Source organism: Falco peregrinus, chromosome 1 (assembly GCF_023634155.1).
Source record: "Falco peregrinus isolate bFalPer1 chromosome 1, bFalPer1.pri, whole genome shotgun sequence".
Lineage (NCBI taxonomy): Eukaryota > Metazoa > Chordata > Aves > Falconiformes > Falconidae > Falco > Falco peregrinus.
The window spans coordinates 119,919,678-119,941,538 of NC_073721.1; the positions used below are offsets into that span (position 1 = coordinate 119,919,678).

Below are 21,861 nucleotides of genomic sequence, written 5' to 3' on the forward strand. Positions count from 1 at the left end.
TCCGCAGGGCCGACACAACGGAAGGCGGGCTTTAGGACCTGGGGAGTTCCGGGCCACCCTCGTCCCGCCCCCAAGCCGCCTTCCTGTCCTGCTATTGGCCGCTACTCTCCGCCTGCGCCCGCCCCCTCCCATGCGCCGCTCCGCAGGGGGCCGAGCCGGCGGGGCGCGTCACGTTCTGGGCGCGCCCTGAGTGGCCGCGGCCGCGGCCGGCCCCGCCCCCGGAGCCCCACGCGAGGCAGGATCCCGCCGCCGGTTACATTGTGCCCAGGCGGAGCGCGGGGCCGGGCCGCCGCCGCGCATCGCCCCACGCGTGGGCCGGGACCGCCCCGCACCGCCCCGCGGCCGCCCGCCGCCTCCCTCCCTCCGCCTCCCTCCGCCCTGCGCGGCCGGGGCTTCGGCTCCCGGCGCTGTCGGCGCGCAGCGAGCGGGTGAGTGACTCTCCCGGGCTGGGGCGGGGGGGAAGGCGCCGTTCCCGAGCCGGCTCCGGCCCCGCTTGGCCAGGCCGGGTTGGCCTCTGCGGGGCTTGGGGGCCAGGGGAGGGCAGGGGGCTGCCGGCCGGCGGCGGGGCACCCCGGCAGGAGGCACCCGCATGCCCGGGCTCCAAGCGGCGGGCTCAGCTGGTATGCAAGGCTGGCAGCGAGCTGGGCAGGGAGGTGGGGGCTTTGCTCTTCTAAAGCAAAAAAAAAAAAAAAAAAAAAAATTGATCTGCTAAATACTCCTCTTGGAGAATATGGAAGTGAAGCGGTTGCTTTTCCCTTTTCGTTTTCCCTTCTCCATCTGTCCCTCGCAAGCCCGCCCCAGCCGGCACAGTGACACCAGCGCCCGGAGCCGGGCCGGCAGGGGTGGGCAGGGGTGGGTGGATGGCTGAGCTGAGCTGGCAGGGATGAAAAAATAGTTCTGCACCCCTGCTGTCCTTACAGGCCCCTCCACGTTTAACAAAGTTAAAAGCCCATTCGGTAGGTTTGGGGTTTTTCTTAATTTATTTCGTCCATCCACTTGCAGCTGTAGTTGGGCTGGGGGGCTTGGGCCAGCCAAATCTCTGCTTGCAAAATCTCCCGTCCTCAGCCTTCCCGCAGCAGACACCTGAATGGTTCGTGCGTTTCGTACGGCGAGCCCTGGCTTCATAACCGGTTTCTATTCTCTTTTCTGGCGACCTCTGCCTGTCTTCTCTTGCGACCCGCTGCAGTCGCTCCTTGGTCAGGGTGCCATGGGCCACCACTGTTGTAGTCTCTATCCGAGCGTACCTGTTGCTCTCCAGGACAGACCCAGAGCTGCTGGAAGAATAAGCAGCTCTATAACCTTTATACTTTGACAACTTCCCTTGTCTTCGCCCTCCTTCCTGTGTCTTGTGACACTTGTTTTTATTGAACTTACCTAAGGAGCAACCTGAGATGTGTGTAACACACCCTGCGGGGTTCTGGTGGCGGCCAGCTGCTCCTGGTAGCTCAGCTGTGTTATCCATTGCTGCTCTGGGTCCTCTGAGTAGGTGTAAAACAGGCCTGATCTCCCCAGCTTTCTTTTCTCTGTCCATCTCTCAAGGGGTCTGACTCCTTGGTGAGAGGGGACCCTTTCTGGGGCCTCTCTGATTTCCTTGTTCTGTTTGCTGCTTAAGATCAAATCTTATCTGAAAACACATTTTGCCTCTTTTGTGTCTTTTAACCCTAACCATCTGCTCTGGTTTATCTCTGTGATAAGGCCATACTGAGTAAAATACATGGGGAGGAGGCATAGGTGGAAGTTTGCTCTGCAGCGGGAAGGTGTGAGGTGGGCGCAAGGGTGAAAATTATGAGAGTGAAACAAACAGTGAAATCGGCTGCAGAAACAAATCAGTTGCACCTGGGGGCACAGGAGACCGTAAGCAGCTTCAGGACTGAGGTACTTAAATTTCCTATCCCTTTTTTGTTCATTTTCTCAAGTATTTGAGATTATATTGTTATCTGAAGTCCTGCGTGGCGTGCCCCACGGTAGCCTCCCGTGCTGTGTTGGGGGCAGGTTCAGGTAGCTCAGGCAGTGGGGACGGTGCCTCAGGTGTGCTTTTGGGGAGCAGGTCAGGCCAGTTGAAAATCCTTCGACTGAAGGAGCTAGGCAAATGAAATTCATGAAGGCAGACAGCCTGGGAACAGATGACAAGATGCTGCATGACACATACTCCAGACGTGTTAAAATGAGCATGTGTCTGATACATCACATGCTCCCTCCAGTGCTGGAGTGAGTGCTGGACACGGTGGGAGCACAGAGTATGTGCACATCCATGTGTCCATACGTACGTGTGAATTATGATAGCATTTTTGTCCCTGCAGTGGTAACCTGCCGCTCCCCAAAGCCTGCGGGAGTCCAGATCCTGCTCAGCAGCCGGAGGAGGTTTTAGGCAACGTATAGGAGGTAGGTGAGTGAAACAGGAAGGGCAGGATGCGGCCATCTGTGGAGGTGGAAGAAGACGGGCAGCGTGTTGCGAGATGAGGAGGGAAGTGGCAGCATTACAAAAGAGAGGGTGTTGAGCAGTGCCTTGGCCTTGGGCATGAGTAGGTGGAGCAGGACGGGCAGAGCTGGCCCAGGGTGTCCGCGGTGTCGGCTGACGCTCAGGGATTGTGGAAGGGGCAGGTTTGAAGAAGCAGTGTCAGCACTCGAGCTGAGGAGTAGATTTCCTCCCCTCTTTTATAGACTGTAATTGAATTGCAGAGGACGTCGCTGGCATTGCTTAAAACAGTGGCTGCAAGAATGCTGGCCAGGAAGCATTTAGCTGTAACAAACTGCCCCAAGCCCCCTGGCCTGACGTTTAACCACCCTCGCATCGGTCTGTCTTTTCTTATCAACTTTATATCCCCACAGAGACTATTAGTATCACTCCAGCCAGTACAGGCTGCTCTGTCTTCCCCGCATCTCTCAAGCCTGGGAACGCTGCATGTCCCACAACCACCGTCTGCTTGCTGACCATTAGACTTTGCAAAGACTTCCAGTTTTCTATGACAGCCTGTCAGATTGTGGCAAGGCAAATTTATTACTGTAGCACACTGGCAATCACTCTGGTTTGTTTTGCAATGTGTCCACAGATGCCCAGGATAGCCTCGGCTGCAGCAGCGCTCCCATGCTGGTCCAGAACTTGCAGGCTGAGCGTGTGGTTTGATGCTGTTAGTACTGAAATGAAAAAAGCAGAGATGGGTGTCACATTTGTTCTTTCTGTCCAGAGCCAGAGGGCAATGAGCAGTGCTCTGTCTTGCAGCCCCAGACCCTTCAATACCTGTCAGTGCTTTGCAGTCTAGTTGGGAATGGCTGTCTTCCATGCCCAGCCACGTGCGGGGCTAATCCGTTTAGGAGGCATGAGGGCCCCCCACCTCCAAGGCTCTGAAGGCTGGCCAGAATTGCAAACGAGCCCCTGCAGATCGAACCTGGCAGTTGCACCGAGATCTTCTGCCTGGTAGGGGCATGGGGAAGACGAAGCAAAACCCCAGGCACAAAACTGAAATCCTGCCGTGACAGCAGGCAGACAGACCCGTTTGGTACCAGCGTCTGTTGCAGGGCTTCTGGTTAGCCTGACCATTGGAGCCACCAGCTCTGGCAGCCTCAGCGCAGGGAGCCGGGCACAGCCCACAGAGAGTGGGAGGATCTGAATGTGCTTTCTGGAGTCAGCAGCTTGCGGTGGTTATTCTGGCATTAATTTGATGTATACCACATCTCATCTTCTAAACTCTCCCTGGGAAGTGGCATGTGGTTCCGCTCCTCTATATTTGAAGTACCAAAGGCCTTTTGCCTTCGCAGCACGTTAGCAAGTTGGCTTGCTTGAAAAGGACTTTATCCTGCCCAGATGGGGCTGGGGTCGATACTGGGATGAAGTAGATTGTTTCCATTCTGGAGCCTTTTTGAGAATAATTTGGGCGACCGGACTGCATGCTTCCTCTGCAGCCCCCCATTCATTTTGCAAAGCGACTGTGATTGATCTGGCAGAATGGGATTTATTCAGTAGTGGAGCCAGAGGGCTGGGGGGGGGGGAGAAAACCCCACAGCAGCCTCTGAAACGAATCATGGGCTCTGAAAAGATCCACTGGGGTTAAGGCGTAGCAATGAAAAGCTATTGTCTGGAGCCTGGACTGTGGCTAAAAGCATTATTTATCCCCATTTGGATGGTGGTTGTAGGAGGGTGTGGTATTCCCAGGAACTGCAAAGCCAGTGTGCTTAGTGGTGAATGTGAACTTTATTTGATTGCCTCACAGGTAGCTCAAGAAGCTTTATGGAAGATCTCAGTTGCTAAGTAGCAAGTCCAACATCTGATTTGCAAATAAAACTGCATGTATTGCATGCAAAGCGGATTTCCTACGGGTATTTTTATTTTGGTTGGAACATGGTCGCCTTTGGCTCAGATTAGTTCATGTCTTACAGATTTGAGGCACTACTGCCCCTTTTACCAGTGGTTTTGCAAGATAGAACAAGAACCTCACTAATTGGTACAGCTTGGCAATACTGCTTTTGTTCTCTGTAGTAAGTGGCATTCAGTAGATTCTTGTGGTGGCTTTGGGCTCAGAGTGGAGCACGGGTTTAAAGGGAGGAATGGTGGGTACCGGTGAGAATGGGGTACGAAGCAGTGATGGACAGACCAAGTTTCTGAGTGCAGCTTTGCTTTACTGAGCATGTTGATGTTCAGATATGTGCCCGGACCTTCTCTAGACAATGATCTCCTGGAGCCTACAGAATTGGGCTTGGAAAACCTCCCAGTTTCTGTCTGAGCAAACAGAAGGAGCCTTTCACATGGTCTCTCTGTTTTCTGTCTAGGATATACAGGCTAGGCTAGAAAGTGAGAATCGAGAAGAAATGATAACGATGCCTTCCATTCTCAAAGGCTAGGGCAGGATCAGAAATTCTGTGCTGGGGGGATGAAGTCAGTGGTCTTTCCTTTGCTTGCCTGTGTGAAAATGTGATGAAACAAGAGTTTGTCAGGAAGGCCAAATCCAGCTCTGCAACAGAGATACCCTCTGATTCACTGCAGTTGCGTTGCTGGAATTCCAGCATGCAAAATCACAGTTGCATCTTTGCTGCGTTAGTCATCCTGAAGAAAACAAGAACAGATTTGGCTGACATGGGAAAACCACTGAATTCACCGGAATTGCTGGCAATGACCTGATTTGTTAGGGAGCAAAGTCTGCATCCAGGCACGCAGGAGCATGGACAGAGCAGGCAGCGTGCCTGGGAGATGGTGTGGGGAAGGTCCTTTGCTGCCCACCTGGCAGCAGCCCAGGCTCCACGCTCGGCAAGTGCAGTGCTGCACCAAATGCCAGGTGCTATTTTAATTCCTTTTCATCTCAAGCACTCTTTACAGAAGGGCATTATTAGTGTCGAGCATTTCAAGCAGTTCCAAGTTGTGTACCTGATAGTCCGCTGTGTTATGCAAGGACACGAACATCATCTGAAAAAAATGTGTTCCTTCCCATTTCTTGCTTTTCCGTCTCCCTCCCCCGTCATCTTTTCCTGTTTTCTGTTGGTTTTTTTCTGCTTTTGAAGCTCGAGCAGTGTCTGTGAGCACGTGAATGCCTGCATGTAATAGATCCCCCTTCTTCAATCTTTTGATGGTCACCAATGCCGGAAAATTGCATCTGAAGTGCAGCTGTATCTGGGTTCTGTGTTTGACCAGTGTGTTGCCACACTGCTTTTTCTCCTCTAAGTGGCTTTGCAAGGAGCTCACCTTCGTGAAGGCAACGCAATAGGTGACTTTAGATTTCTAGTTTGCTACTCTGTACAGTAAAAAGGGGGAAATCTGTTCTATACCAGTAACTTTGCCCTGGGATGATGCTGCTGGCCTAAGCACCAGGTGGTGGAGTCCGTGAAAGGCGTTGGAAAGGTACAGACATTTGGGATGAGGAGCAGTCATGCTACTAATGGGTAGAGAATTTATCCTACCGCTTCTAGGGGGAAGGTGAACTTTGGCTGAATTCAAGACAGCATTTCACCCCAGAGGGTTGGTATTGTGAAATTAGAGAGAAAATAAAAACGAACCTTTACGCCTGCCTCCCTGCAAAAGCAGCCATCGCTGGCTGCTCGAGGCGGGTCTGCTCTGGTTTGGAAGGAGCCAGCTATAGGTTGTAGTGCAGTCCATACGTGGAGGGCCTGTATGGCTGACTGCTTGGCAATGCATCTCTGCCGTGGCGCGAGCAGCTTCTTCCAGGTCTTCTGAGCTAAGCCTGTGGGGAACCTTACTGCTTATTTATTTACTTATTTACAGCTTTACATAGTTCATGGTTGAGTGGGGCAAAACGGAACGTGTCGTGCTCGCTGCTTCTCTGGAAGTCTGATGGGCGAACAGAAAGTGCCAGCTCTGGTTCATGGGATTTGGGCTCTTTGTCGGTGTTTAGCCAACCTTCACGGTCTTGGGAGAACGCTTATAAATCCTGTAGTTTTGCCCTCTAAGCAGAAGTGATTCTTGATCCCCTGAAGTCCCACTGGGGAGCGTCGTATTTGCTGTCGGATACTGTCCTCTTGAAAAGCAGCGGCGTTGCAGCTGGCAACTCCCTGCAGATAGCAAATGCGACTGGAGATGTGTGGACAGCCCGCTGGTTTAAGGTGGAGGGGGGAACCCCTCGCCTAGCTAAATATAGGCCATGTATCAATCGTCCTTCCGAGCCCTCCTCTCGTTTGTAGCTCTTGTGACTGGGGACCAGGGCCTGATACAGCTTCCAAGTAGCTGATTTCTAAGTGCCGCTTGGATTTTTCAAGAGGTGATGGAGTGTTTCTCCTACGTGACCTGTACCAGCAGGGCTCCAGCATGGTGACACACCGGCCTGGCAGGGACAGTGTTTTGCTGGGGCATGGTTTGTAGGGGGCAAGAGGCGCTCGGGCGGGAGCACTGGGGCTGTTGTTCGGGTGCGGAGTTCGGCCAGCCCTGTGGTCTTGTTTTTTTCCCCTCGTTCTGTTTGCCAGCTTTGTCCTGTCCAGAGAGACCGCTGGGCTGTTTTGGTCATGAGCTGAGATTCAAGGGGTCTTTTCTCCCTGAGCCAACTCCTACCCTCCTTCGGGGTTGCTGTCTGCCCTGCGTGGGTGAGGGGAAGGATTTCCAAAGCGCCCTTATCGTGCTCTGCTGGAAAAAAACCCTGCCTTTCCTATACCTGCTGTACAACGGCTGCAGACAGCCAGGGGAATACCGGAGCCAGCACACGGCGTTGGGTATCTGTCAAAAAGCTGGTGCCCCTCTGCCCTCATCCATATGGAAGAAGGGTTATCGTCTGCCTCATGCAGTAAGATCCTTCTAAAAGGCTATGCAGTAGACATTTATTTTTTCAATAACTGCCTTTCGAAGAAAAAAAAATAAATTCAGCATGGAGAAATCCAAGATCCAGTTTGTTCAGGTCATGCCTTCTGCTGTTCACGTTGACACGTCTGTTCTGGTGATAACTTTCTGCATGATAGAGGATGTCGCTGGGAGCTCCGATAACCCCCTGAGTTCTCATAGAGCAGGTGGGAGCTTGGCAGGGGCCACTGACAGCTTTCTTTGTGCAAAATATTCCTCGCTCTGAGCAGTTCTGTTTTTTCTCTTTAGCTCAGTAGCTGGGTAAGGCAAACGAGGGATGTGGTGGGGGCCAAATTCTGCTCTGCATGCATCTGCTTCAGAGAAGTTCCTATAAAAGCACATGTCACGGGTCCAGCCTGTTCATCGCTGCAGTTAAATATTGCTTAAATTGGAGCACACATGTGCACATCATGAAAAATGTAGAAGGTCCTTTGAGTTACAGGCTTCTGAGGTTTATAAGGCTGTTACTTTTTGGAAGAAACCCATCAGATGAAATAGCTGCTGCCTGCAGTTTCTGTTTATCTGATATGGGTGGGATGGTGCCAAGTTCTCTGGTAGACTGAGAGATGCAGCGGGGCGTGTTTGTGAGGGGAAGAATTAATACCTGCCACTTCTCTGCTTGTGCCCACCTATAGCAGGCATGCAAGAAGCCCTCAAAACAAGGTGTTTGGAAGTTGCTGAAAACCGCAGGCGAAACTTGCTGGTGAGATGGCTGACACGGGAGTTCAGAGGCTGCTTTAGTTTCGGTTTAATAGTCTGTCTAGCCCTGCTGATCTGTGACCGGTGACATTAGTGTCATAACCTGGCTCCAGGAGGAGCCAAGTAAAGGGGCTGTGGCTGTGGCCCATTTAGCGCTCAGGCTTGCAGCTGTACCGGGGGATCAGTTGGTGCCTGTAGTGGGACAAGGCGATATGAAGAGCAGTGCTACTGGGGACTGGACTGGAACCTGCCCATTTATTCCCTGGATGCTGTTCAATACCCGTTGGATAGAAATATTATTGGGTTACCCAGTGCCCTGGGCAAGATGTTTGATGTTAGAAGCCTGAGGTTTTTTTATATATATGTATGTGTGTGTACATATATGTGTCTGTATATATATATAAAGTGGCTCTGCTGCAGCTTTTATATAGATATTTTTAATTTCTAAATGACCTGCTCCTTCCACGCTGAGCAGTGGCTTCGCTAATCTTAGTGTCAGAAAAAATGATGCTGCCTTCCTGCAATCTTTTTGTTTGTTTCGATAGCTGTCCTATATAAATTGCCTTAACACTTTGTGCATAAGCAGATCAAAGGTTAACACTGGACAGCTGACCGGATCTGCAGGCAAAGAAAGCAATAGCAATGGCAGGTGGTTTCTGAGGTTGTAGGAACAGGAACCTAAATCAATAGCTTTTAGCAGACTCATAAATGTTGCATTTGTATTCCTTGCTTCTGCGTTACAGAGCTTTGACACAGAAATCCATATCACCTCTTAAATTAGTCTTGTCCCTGCACTGGATGCAGATGTTAGAAACCATTTCCCTCAGATGCACTTCAAAGTGCTGCTCCGTAATGGCGTTTTCCTTCCTGTTTTGGAGCCTGGATTCTGCGCAGCCTCATCACAAGGGGAATGAGCTCGGTGGCCTCAGCCGCGGGCTGCAGGGATTTTGGCGATGAGCATGCACATATCCAACCCGAATATCCGTGTCAGTGCTCCTGCCTGGTTCAGAGACCAAGCAGAAGTTGTGGCTGCTCGGGCAAGCTATCGTTTCTGCACAGAGAGGCCTTTTCCTCGGACTGTGACACAGCCCTGAGGAGGGAGTGAGGCCTCAGGAAGACCAACCTCAATAATTCACGGCAGCGGGTGCAGAAGGAGGGATGTGCCCACAACTATTTGTCGGATTTGGACTCTTGGAGGTGCTGGAGAAGCAGGGGGTAGGAAATGCACGGGCAGAGCGTGAGTCAGGCAGCTTATCTGGCCATCCACCTCCGCTTGAGGTCATCCACCCGTGGAGCGTGGGAGGCTTGTGCGGCTCCAGGTCTCGGCCAGGTCAAGGCTGTGACCTGCCAGCAGTCTGGGAGCACCGTGTCCGTTCTTGGCATTCCGTGGCTTCCCCCGGGACCCTGAGTGCAGCCAGCTCCGGCTGGCCGGGGGGACAGGGCTGATCTGTAGACCTTGTGCTTGCAGGGGAGAAAAGACCCTTGGGAAACCTTGGGCTGCAAAATGCAAGTTAAAAAACCAACTGAAAAACAACAACAAGAAGAACCCAACTAAAAACCCTTCCCCAGCTAGATCTGTGCGGCTAATTACTGATTTCTAAACAGTTAGGTGGGTGGAGGGGCATGCCGTGGAATTTTAGCCCCGGTGTTTGCAGCCTGCAAAGCAAAAGTGCAGTGTTTTGGGGAAGGCAGGGTAGAAAAGGGATAGAAAAATAGTGTGGGGTGAGAGAGGAGATGTAGCAGAGCTGGACACAGTTTCTCAAGCAACCCCTTTTTCCTGGGAATTAGGCCCACTTTCCCCAGGCTGTAGCTGTTCCCGGTGGCTGCCCTGTGTTGGCAGGGAAGCTGAGCTGAAGGTGGCAGCCCCTGATGCTCCTGGGCATCCCAACAGGGTCCTGCCTGCCCTGAGAGATGAAACGCTCCTGGGACAATTCAGACACCACCCACCACCCCAAGTTCTGACATGCCCCATTTTTAGCCCATTTAGTGAGCTGGCCACCTGCAAATTCTACTTTTAGCCAGGAAGAGTCTCTTTTACTGAGAAACACATCTAGTGTCGTGCCTGTGATGGCTTTGCTGTGTCCGCTGTCACGGGGGCCTGGAGCAGAGGCACAGCAGGCTGACCCTGTTTTTTGGTGGGTTTTTTGTTTTTTTTTTCTTTTGGACTGATTTTTCAAACCTTAAGACAGTTGTGCTACTAAGTTCAGTACTGACTTTCTGCTGTAAGAGGACTGTGTCTGCTTTAGTTAAATGGGGAACAAAATAGAGCTGGCTAAAATATTTTGGAGTAAATTACTTGGATTTTATCATCTAAGTAGTATTAATTTGATTGGTCCAAAGGGTTTTTTCTTCTACAGGCAAGGTTAGGTATCAGGTAGCACTTAAATGAAATAGTAGCTAATAAAAGCCTTGTGTTTGCTTCTGCCCGTCTGTTAAAAAGCATGATTTAGCTGTCTCTGTTGTCTTATTCTCTGATGTCAATCTGTCCTGCGAAATGTTTGAGTCACATGAAGTGTCTGGTGAGTTTTACCAACAAAAACTACAATGAAAGGGTTTGGTAAAATTTGTTCAAAACTTTTGGCTTGTGCATGTAGCTAAATATTCTATAAATAAAACCTGTAGCAATTGCCTTTCCTAAACCTGCAGTAATCTTCATTAAAATCAGAAGCCAAACTTGACTTCTGCTGAGCCAAGAGCAGACCGATGCCCTTTCTCCTGGATAGAGTGCTCTCTTAATGCTGTTTTCTAAGGAAAAGCAACTCTTCTGCGGTTTGCCAATACCCTCCAGGGGCTGTTGAGACAATTTACCATCAAGTTTGGGTTTTGATTGCTTCACTTTGTTGCTCTGTTGCTGAAACCAAAGTGCAGAATTTCCCCCTTCACCCGGCTCTGCCTTCCCACCCTGCTCAGCCTCAGCTAAATTTTTGGAGGGTGTGGGGGTGCAGGAGGCACGGGCTCTGCAAGCCAGGGTGCAGGAGCACCCGCAGAGCAGGAGGGTCAGCTGGTGCTCCATGTCTGAGGTCCATTGACAGTCTACCAGTGTTGCATAGCAAATGCATATATTCTCCGTGCCTTACGTCAGTAATGACAAGAGAATAACGTTTCTTCTCTTTGTTTCTTTGCAGGCAAGAGCTCTGTCATCATGTCAGTCAGCGTCCACGAGAACCGTAAATCCCGGACTAGCACCGGCTCCATGAACATCTTGCTTTTTCACAAAGCTTCCCACCCGGACTGCGTCTTGTCCCATCTGAACACCCTGCGGAAGCACTGCATGTTCACCGATGTCACCCTTTGGGCAGGAAACAGGTCGTTCCCGTGTCATCGGGCAGTGCTGGCTGCCTCCAGCAGATACTTCGAAGCCATGTTTAGCAATGGCCTCCGGGAGAGCCTGGATGATGAGGTGAACTTCCATGACAGCCTCCACCCAGAGGTGCTGGAGCTACTGCTGGACTTTGCTTATTCCTCTCGGATCATCATCAATGAGGAGAATGCCGAGTCCCTCCTGGAGGCTGGAGACATGCTGCAGTTCCACGACGTCCGAGACGCGGCGGCCGAGTTCCTGGAGAAGAACCTCTACCCTTCCAACTGCCTGGGCATGATGCTGCTCTCGGATGCCCATCAGTGCCGGCGGCTCTATGAACTCTCCTGGAGGATGTGCCTGGTCAACTTTGAGACTGTTCACAAGAGTGAGGACTTCAACAACCTTTCCAAGGACACTCTGCTGGACCTCATTTCCAGCGATGAGCTGGAAATCGAGGATGAAGAAAAGGTCTTTAAGGCTGTCATCCAGTGGGTGAAATACGATCTGGATGAGCGGAAAGCTTATCTCCCAGAACTTCTGAGGAATGTTCGTCTGGCCTTGCTTCCTTCTGAATGCCTCAGGGAGGCCTTGGCTTGTGAGGACTTGATCATGGTGGACGAAAGGAACAAGCTTGTCTTGGATGAAGCTATTCAGTGCAAGAAGAAGATCCTCCAGAATGATGGGGTGGTCACCAGTCCCTGTGCCAGGCCTCGCAAAGCTGGGCACACCTTGCTGATCCTGGGAGGACAGACCTTCATGTGTGATAAGATCTACCAAGTGGATCACAAAGCCAAGGAGATTATCCCCAAAGCAGACCTGCCGAGTCCCCGGAAGGAGTTTAGTGCCTGTGCCATCGGCTGCAAAGTGTATATCACTGGAGGCAGGGGCTCAGAGAACGGGGTCTCGAAAGACGTGTGGGTGTACGACACCGTTCATGAGGAATGGTCAAAAGCAGCCCCGATGTTAATAGCTCGGTTTGGGCATGGCTCGGCTGAACTGGAAAACTGCCTGTACGTGGTTGGCGGGCACACTGCAGTAGCTGGAATCTTTCCTGCATCTCCTTCGGTTTCCTTGAAGCAAGTAGAGAAGTACGATCCCCTGTCCAACAAATGGACGATGGTGGCTCCTTTGAGAGACGGAGTGAGCAATGCTGCGGTGGTGAGCGCCAGGCTCAAGCTGTTTGTCTTTGGTGGGACCAGCATTCACCGAGACTTGGCGTCCAAAGTCCAGTGCTATGATCCAGCTGAGAATCGGTGGATGATCAAAGCTGAGTGCCCACAGCCCTGGCGCTACACGGCAGCTGCTGTCCTGGGCAGCCAGATTTTCATCATGGGAGGAGACACCGAGTTCACGGCAGCATCCGCCTACCGCTTTGACTGCGAAACAGACCAGTGGACGCGCATCGGGGACATGACAGCCAAGCGCATGTCATGCCACGCTTTGGCCTCGGGGAATAAACTCTACGTGGTGGGAGGTTACTTTGGCACTCAGAGATGCAAAACGCTGGACTGCTACGACCCTACATCAGACACGTGGAACTGTATCACAACGGTGCCTTACTCGCTCATCCCCACAGCTTTTGTCAGCACTTGGAAGCACTTGCCATCATGATGAGGGTCAGGGCGCGGGGGCTTGTATCCAGGAGGTCAATAAGGTAAGGGTCTTCTCCTCTTAAATTGAAACTTGCTGTCTTGCCTCAATTGCATCTGCAACATGCCATGCCAAAGCCACGGGTTCCAGGTTGCTCACGTTTTACGAGAAGGGTACGTTTAAAGGCGGGATGCGGCGCCAGAAAAGAATAATCGCCTCTGTTGTAAGTCGCGCTAGCTCCGGGTTTCTCTTGTTTCCAGATGATCCTCCCGGTATCTTAAGAGGTGGATGGTTGCAAGCAGGCCACAGCTCCTCTCCCTGTGCTCCAAGCTAGCTGGATGTGCCAGCGTCATCCTTCTGTGGGTGGGTAGGGGAGGGCAGATGTGTCCACGCCTGCTCTCACCGCTGTCACCGTGGAATGCATCCTCTCCCCATGCGGTTGAGGGGTTAAGTTTTCCAAAAGCGCTTGCATGCAGGTCCTGGGAGATACGAAGGTAACAAGTGCTTTGGAAAAAGTCTCAGTAGTTCGATATCTTTGTTGTGTATCTGGGTGATTTATTTGAAGCTGAAGCATATGTAGGCAAGTGACCCTTGGGATGCTGGCAAACGCTGGATCTCTTTTTATGCGCTGTATTTATATTTCAGTGGGTAGCAGAGGCAAAAGCTTAGAAGCCATGATGTATTTGATGGTCCTGGTGTTTATTTAACATCCAAACTGTTGCTTGTTAAATCAGAACTTCTGAGACTTCTGTGTGAGACCTGAGTGGGAGGGAAGGGGTTTTGTAACCAGAAGAAGAATGTGTTTATCGGTGTTCGGGGGTGTGTGAGAGTAAGAAAGTCGGTGGGAACTGACGATGTCCTGTCTCATTCTGGTGCTCCGGTTCTTGCTTGCTCGGAGAAGGTGCTGTTGCAAAGCCACAGGGTCGGGGCTATTGATTCCTCCTCTCTCCTCCCCAGCGGGGGATGTCTGGTTGCCGTTTGGGTTAGCAGTTTCACTCCACAGAGCTTTGTGCGTCTTCACCAGTCTGTGCTGCGATGCAGCTGGCCGGAAAGGCCAAAAGCTCTTCTCACCTTGCATTGTGAAAGCAGGTACTGACATGGGCAACGCTTGGATAGCATCATCTTCCCAGGAAGCCTGTAACACCTCTGCTAGCTCAGTCTGCAGGTTTCACAGTGCCAGCAACACACACAACCCTGCTTTGGTGGCTGGGGAGTGCATCCCAGCTGGCTGAAGGACCTGGGAAACTCTCGCGTATGGGGGCGGGATTGACAAGCTTTGCTTACGGTTTTATTTGGAAAGTGGGCACTGTGGGGAGGGAAATTCTTCCATAGGCTCATCAAAATCCACTTCACTTGACAGGGGGAGGAAGGAATGCTGCCCAAACCCTCTAACACCCTCTCGCTTCCCTGCTTCCCACTCGGTGTGGTTGGTGCGCCTGGGAATCGCCCAGCGGGTGAAATTACTGGCATCTCCAAGTGAGCATCTCTTTTGATGACAACTGGGAACCAAGGAGGAGCTCCTGGCACCTCTGCCAGGCGTTTGCCCAACATGACCACCTGCTTTTCTCAGGGGGAAAAGAAGCACCCATTATTTTTTGATTAATGGCCTTTGATTTGTGTTAACACCTGGTTTTAACATGGGTTGGACCACAGTGAGGGCAGGGCAAGAGTGGAAGGGGTTAAAATGGGATCTCTGAGAGCTTTCCCAGCACTGGAAGATAATGGCCTTTCCAAATTCTCCTCCTCAGGCGTTGCCTAGCATCTGTCGAAGTGGCTCAGTAATCTAATTAACTGCCACTCCGCTATTAAATGTTGCAGCAAGGAGTGTGAGGACTCCATCATTTTCAGCTCCGGTCAATGGGGCCTCCCATTAAGAGCTATCCTAGAGCTGAAAATTAATTTTCTCTGGTGGCAGATGCATCTGAATATTAAAGCTCCACACCAGCCGTACTGCTGGGGATAGGAATAGGGAACGTTTTCAGGTGCAAGTCGGTTCTTTAGCCACTGAATAAAAAGCAGTCTCCAAAGTCACAGAGATGTTATTTTCCTCTCCTACCTTTTTTCCTCCGTACTGTATGTGCGTTGCTCCGATCTAATAAACAGCCGTGTGGGGGTTGTGAAGGTGGTTTTTGTCCCCCTGTAATCTGGAGGCTGGCATAAACACAAAAACCCTAGGAACTGTAATATGCCAACCTGCAAATGAAACTGGTGAAAAGTCACTGCGTGATTTTGGCTTCGCTTCCACTCTTTGGTTGGAAGTAGGATTTAAAATATGCATGAGTTCTTGCCATACAGAATGCCTCTTCATGTTATTTTTCTTGAGATTATTTTTTTTTTTAACTTAAGTTATTGTTATGGCCCTAACCACTGTGACAGCTGCTTAAATAAAGCACCAAGATGGGTGGGTGAAGGCCACACCTGAATGTCTGTGATGTGCTGCATTGTCCATGCTGCACCAGCCGTGTCCCACGTGCTTGCCTTGGTTGTCCTGGCTGCCTCTGTGCCAAAACTGGGCCCAGGAACTGGGGTAACTGGCTATAGGGTCCTGCAACTACGCTGTCGATCGTCTGGCTGAGGGGTCTTCTTGGCTTGTAGCTCCCACCATGTAAGGTCTCTGCTGCAACACCTATTTTAGTCTCTGTGGGACTTCTTCAAGTAGGGGCTCCCAGAAGACGGGTTGGCCAGCCTGTGCCCGGGTGCTGGTGTGCTTTGGGAGTGCGAATCCTATAGGAACTACCCTCAGCTGGAAAAGGCTCAGGAGGAACCATCCCAGGTGCCCTCAGAGCAGAGCAAGCTGGGCTGGTGGGGAAGGGCCTGGGCACTCGCACAGTAGGAAGTGGTGCTTCGTACTCGTGGAAAAAAAAGGCAACCTCCTCACCTACAGGCTGGTGAGGCTGCATTCTTACTGGCCCTGAAACCCAAGTAATACGTCCTTGAAAAATGTTGATCATGGAACACCAAGCAGGCTTTTCATTTCAAGCATAAAACCGATCGGCTGGAAATGTCTCCTCGAGGGCATGGCCTTCACCCTTCCCAGCTGGAGCCGGGGCACCTTTCGGCAGAGGTCCCAGCACCCCTGCCAAGGATGCCGTGTGACATTAATTTAGTGCTTATTACCTGCAGTTAATTCCAGGGATCAAGCGTGATTAGCAATATGAAGCATGAAAGCCCAGTCTCCTCCCTCCTGTCGAGGAGTTGAATTGATACAAAGGGGAAATAAAATACTGAGCACTCTGCTAATGAAGGTTCTCGTGTTTATAAACACGAGCAAAGCCTGGCCAGGAGCCCAGGGGATGATGCTGGGTGGTCTCTTGCAGTCCTGGGCAGTGACAGCGGATGGGGATGACTCTACATCTCCTAGGAGGTGACTTTAGGCCGTACCAGGAACAGGTTCTCCAAGCTGCCTGTTTCCAAATTAAAAGTGGCTTCTCCAAACTATCCATCCTGTGTGACGCTTTCATTTTGGTGGGGCAGAGCCACAGATGGGCTCGGGCCAGAGAGAGGAGCCTTCAGCTGGGGGTTGAGACGGTCACTGGGGGTGAGGGAGCTGTAGATTGTATGGTCCAGCCTGGGAAAATGAAACGGGGAGGGGGGTCCCTGCGTCCCTCTGTGCTGCCTCCTGAGCCTCAGGTGCTCCCCTGTGGTGGAGATGTCAGAGCTCCCATCTCACACCGAATGGGGATGAGCCAAACCCCTCAGCAGCCAGAGCTGGGGGTTCCCCTCCCAGTGCCTTTCAGCTCCTGCAGGATCCTCCTTGTGGCCTGGGTTGGAGGGAGCGGAGGCTGGTGGCCGGGCACGGCTCAGGCACTCACTCCGGGGGCTCACTTCAATGCTCAGAGCCCATTTTGTGGCTCCCACTGGAGCCCTTTGGTGGGTTTGGCTCCTGCAAGGGCTGTGGGGTGGCTCCAACAGCTGGTGCCTGCTGTTGGGTGGGTGCTGGGCGGCCAAGCTGCAGGTTTCCGAGGCTGCTCTCGCACCTAAAAGCTGAACTTTGGCTCCAAAGCTTTGGCAAGGATTTAGGCAGCATGCCGGGATCGGAACTGTCTTTTGCTACCGTGGTCTCACTAAATGTTGGATCTGTTCAGTGACTTTTCCTGACTCCTTAATTACAGATTAGACAACGAGCCTTTTGCAAAGACAGTTTTACTGCTGCCTGGTTTGGCTTCCCTTCCACGTGGAGCAGCGCTTGGCCAGCCCTTACCTTGCAAGAAGCTGCAGGGTTTTGTTGCTGTGCATCACTCCTGACTCTGACCACGGAGCCCCTCTTGCAGCCAGACATCTTCCCATGCAGAAGCCCCGCGTGCCTGCGAACGGCAGCCTACAAATAACCCGGCATAATCTCCTAAATGCTGTAGCTCACCTGCGTGCTGCTGGGTTGGTTGCTTGCAACCTGTTAGAAGCTCGCTTGTGTTGCCAGAACAAAGTCACAGCTGGTTTCTCTTGGTGGCTCCTAGGGAAATCCATTTGCATGCGTGTAACAGCGAGGCTGGATAAACAGGGACTGCAGTTTTTTTTGCTGTTGCTGCTCTTTCCAAGCGGCTGGTTGTCTCTGAAGCCAGTTTATCAGGCAGCGTTGGAAGGGAGTGGCTGGCCTGGGGAGGAAAGTCAATGAAAATCAGGCTTTTCCTAACCCTGGGCAGATGGAAACATGTGCAGTCTGAGCTTGGCCTCAGACTGGATTAATCAACCTCTTGGAAACGTCAGTCATATGGGTGGTTTTGGAGGAACCTGCGGAAAAAGAGAAAAAGGGTCTTTTTGTTTTGTCTGTTCCAGTTCTTGGGCCCTCCTCCCTGCCCTAGGAAAAAAAAAAAAAAAAAAAAGCAAACCACCTAAAACTTCATTTCGCTCAACTTTTCATTCCCTTGTCTCATGTCCATGGAAGTTTCTGGGCCAGCTCTGTCTGGCTCCCCAGTGCTCTGAGCCCTCCCCAGCTGAACGCCCGCTCTCTCCCCTCTCCTGCAAAAGCAAAGCACACCCCAAACCCCAAGTAAACCAGCTGCTTTCCACCTCCACCCTTCTCTGGGATTCGGGGTGGGGGGTCACCTCGATAGCTGCTAACGTGCCATCCCTTTTCTGGTGGTCCCCTGCGCGGGCTGAGCCGAGCATCATGCTTGCTAATGAGATTTCTCTTTCCCTCCCCAGATGCCAGAGTCACATCCATGTCCCCTGTCTCACTGCTGGAGCCGACACAGTGACCGAATTCCCTCCCGTCCTCGCGCCCAGGACTCCGAGGAGCCTTTCACATCCCTTCCTGGCACCAGGAGTCGGAGGCACGGCCAGCCCCGCTGCCGGCATCATGCCAGGGGGCACCAGGGCCACCCAGCCCTGCCGCTGGGCACCACGTGGAGATGGCGAGGAGCCGGGAGCGCTGGCTGCCGGGCTGGGCGCAGGGGCACGGGGACGGCTCGTGGGCACCGGTGGCCTCACGGGACTGGGGGGATGGAGGCTGCATCCCTTGGCAAGCACAGCATGGGGGGGGCCGTTAGGTGCTTTTTGTTACTCGTTTGAGGGGGTTCAGAGATAGTAATATTTTTTTTTAGACACAGCGAACTTACCATTGGCAGTGCCTGCTGTTTGGGTGATTTGGAAGTTTTGTTTAAAGGCAAAATGGGTTGAGAGCACCTGGCTCTCCCCATCCTCTGGCCGCTCTGCGGAGGCTGTTGAAACATTAAAGTGTGGGAGCTTGGGGCAGCTGCCAGCAGCGCTGGGTACTGCAGCAAAACAGGGCAGGTGCCTTTTGTTTTGTACTTCGGGCCTTTCTATTACCCTTTTTTTTTTTTCTTCCCCCTTTCCTCACTACAGCCGGTTGCGATTTGGTCGGAGGCTGGGCAGCTCCCCGCACGCAGCTGCTGGGAAGAGCGCGACGGCTCTGTTAGCGTGCCAAGGCACCGGCACTGCTGCCGAGATAGTCACCAGATAAACCCCGCTGCGTGCTTCGAGCCGCTCTTCTGAGCCGCCCGCAGCCACTGAGCAGCGCGTGGGTGAGGGCGTAATTAGTAAACGAGCAGAGGTGCAGCAGGGCAAAGCTCGCGCCTTGGAAGTGGGCATCTTGCCTCGAGCGGGGCCTCGGAGGGAAAGCCGGCGGGCTAGGGGAGCCCCTCAGGGCTGGCAGCGCGGGCTGGGGAGGGACCCCCACCCTGGGGAGGGACCCCCTGCCCCTTCCCGCTGCACCGCACGCCCTGGCCTCGCCTTGGAGAGATGTGAGCGTTGCTGACGGCAGGGTGCCTGCCCGCCCCGGCTGAGCCACGCACGCCGGCTGCCAACTGCGTTTGGGTTTATCCACGCAAGAGCTGTCAGCCCGAGTCACTCCTCATTCATGCTGTGGAGGGAGGCACGTGGCTTTTGGCTGTTGATACAGGGGTCCGGCTCCTGACCAGCCTCTTCCAGGGCTGGCGACTGCTCAAGACTGGTCCTGCACTGCCCCAGCATCCCGCTTTCCTCCACAGCAGATCTGGTCCTGCAGATGCTCTGGGCTTGCCTTTCACCCCTGGATTAGGTTAAGCTGTAGCCTGGCCAGCTGCATGATGCAATGTGATGAAAAGCCTTGACACGGCTTCAAACAACAAAGGTCTTTTTGGAGCAGCAAGTGCCCAGTGCTGCCGGGAAGAACACGCTTTGTGCCCAGCCAGTCCACGATGCTCTGAATGACGTTTATTTACATCTTCTAGTCTTTTTTTTTTTTTCTTTTTTTTCTTTTTTCTTTCCTTCAGCTGCTTGTGAACTTTAATAAAAATGATGATCTGGGAAACCGTTTGTGTGTTTTTCACAGGAGTCTTCATTCTTCAGCAAGTTGGATTTAGGTCTAATAACAGGGCCGAGGAATAATAACAGGGTTGGCACTCGGCGGGGCGGTTCACAAACAACCTGCTAAGCAACCAGCCCAGCTGTAATTATTATTGCTTCAGCGCTTGGGAAACTGAGGCACATTGTCAAGTGCCTCGTCCAAGGGTAGTGGTAGATCTGGGAATCAAGTCCGGGGCTTCTTGTGTCCCGAGGACATCATGTGTCTCCTCCTCCATGGCTGTTCTCGCTCAGCTTGACTGTGCCATGATTTTAGCATTGCAGACTTGCAAGTTCTCCTAACACCTGCCAAATAGGTTGAGGGGGCCCAACCTAGACACGGCCGTACTCCTGCAGGGAAAGCCAGTAATTTCTAAGGAAAATGAGAGGAATTTATACTTCTGTTTTTCTGATTTGCCTTCACTTGGCTGCTGCAGCTCCCAAGAAAGGGGCCCATTGACAGGCGAGATGGGCTTTCCAGCTGGGGCTCCTGTTCACGCTTCTCCTCTGTGTGCATCTCTCCCCATCCTGGAGGAGCAGGGGACTGATCCAGCCCTGCTCTGGGAAGGTTCTGGGTTCTCCCCTGCTACGAGACCAGCAGCTCCAGCTTTGCTCGGGACTGGGAACATGAGCGCATCAGAGCAGCAAAACACGACCTTGCACGTTCACGTTTGCTTCCCCTTACTAGCAGGGCCTGTTGGGCTTGGGAAGCAAAACCACCTGTGGGTATCACGCACCGTCTCAAGGGGATTTGGAGCCTGAATTTCTGAGCTGTTAAGGAGACTGGGAACATGTCTCCTGGCCCGTGGGAGCTGGGTGGGCAGCAGCATTAGCTGATGTGAGTTGGGCAGATACAAGTGTAAAGCTCCATAGAAAAAAGCTTATTAAAGAGCCCTTTGGGAAACCAATTCAGGCTAGAAATTACTGTTTGATGAGCAGGAGAGGGAAAAAGGGAGTGTGTGAATGAAATCCCTTTCAGTTTTGTTGATTCAGGTTTTATATGGGACTCTGGGACTTTAAATACCAGCTCGGGAGGCTTTGCGACTGGCTAGCTTTGATATGAGCCATGCAAAGACCTGCTCTTTTGTATTTATTCTGGAGCTTGCCTGAAAGACAATTCAAAAGCAATCAGCAGCTGCTGTGACAGCAGCAACCTGTTGCTATGGAATTAAATGCATTGCAAAATACAAAGGTTTCTTGGTTAGCAGCAACAAAGTAAAAGGGGAGTAGGAGATGGAAACGGATGTAACAGGCAGAATAAAGCTACAGCCCAAGCGGGGCTGGGTTTTACCGGGAGGTACAGGGGAAGCAATGTAAACGTGATTTGTTTTGCTTTTTTGCCAACTCAGCAGGTCACGCTCGGCTTTGTCTGGGAGCGAGCACTTGGGAAAGAGTCTTGTCTGGTGGCACTACAGGGGCTGTGTGTTCCCAGGCTCCCGGGAAACATGCCCACATGCTATAGCCAGCCCTCGCTGCGGGGTGTCGGAGATCGGACATCTTCCCCATGTGGTGCCCAGGAGCCTGGCACCGAGACCCCCAGAGGTGCAGGCTCTCGCAAGGATCCGGCCCTTGCTCAGACCCAGGCATGGCAGCAAACTGCTGCCGGCAGCCCCGGGCCACCGAAGGGGCGCTTGTCCCACACCTACCTCCGCCTTGTTTTGCAGGGACCCGGTGACACCAGAGAGCTTGGCCAGGACACGGCTCGTTTCAGGCTCAGTCGCGGGCTCTCTCCGCTTTGGTTCTCCAGCTCTGTAACAGCTTCTCGCCCTCTGAAAAGCATCTGGGAGGAGAGGGCAGGGAGATGGGATCGGGCAAGCAGCTAGTGGGACTGCACCTCTCCCAGACTCAGGTCTCGGGACCTCCATCCCCAGGGATCGACCATGCTGAACCTCCTCAGATGCAAAAGGCTGATACTCCTATGACTCATTTAAATTAAATTTATAGTGCCTTATTGGTTTTTAGATACACATTTTCCCAGCCTGACCCCAGCTGCCCTTGAAATAGTACTATTGTGCAGTGAAGCCCTACAGGGAATTAGCATCTGAGCTTACTCTCTCTTTGTCACCAGAGTCAATTAAAAGCAGAGTCGCTGGTGATTTAATACCTCCAGCGTCTAAGGAAGCCCCACATCCATCCAGAGGCTGGCTCTGGCGTTTTAGACACATAATTGGAGTGGAGGAGTGTTTTTTCCAGTCAACCAACACGCTTTCAAATTCATCCG

The 21,861-nt window shown here is 52.3% G+C and overlaps 1 protein-coding gene across 2 annotated transcripts; it reads left to right on the forward strand.

Moving 5' to 3' along the window:
• Nucleotides 1–266: 266 nt before the first annotated feature.
• KLHL25 (kelch like family member 25) lies at nucleotides 267–19,608 on the forward strand. Of its 2 annotated transcripts, none has more exons than XM_055817857.1 (3): nucleotides 267–428; nucleotides 11,095–12,924; nucleotides 18,003–19,608. In XM_055817857.1, exon 2 carries the CDS (start codon nucleotides 11,112–11,114, stop codon nucleotides 12,879–12,881), a length of 1,770 nt encoding a protein of 589 aa, XP_055673832.1. In that variant the 5' UTR covers nucleotides 267–428; nucleotides 11,095–11,111; the 3' UTR covers nucleotides 12,882–12,924; nucleotides 18,003–19,608. The 2 variants fall into 2 exon arrangements, with proteins under 2 accessions (XP_055673832.1, XP_013158714.2); XM_013303260.3 differs by lacking the exon at nucleotides 267–428 and adding an exon at nucleotides 6,628–7,973.
• The last annotated feature ends 2,253 nt before the right edge of the window (nucleotides 19,609–21,861 follow it).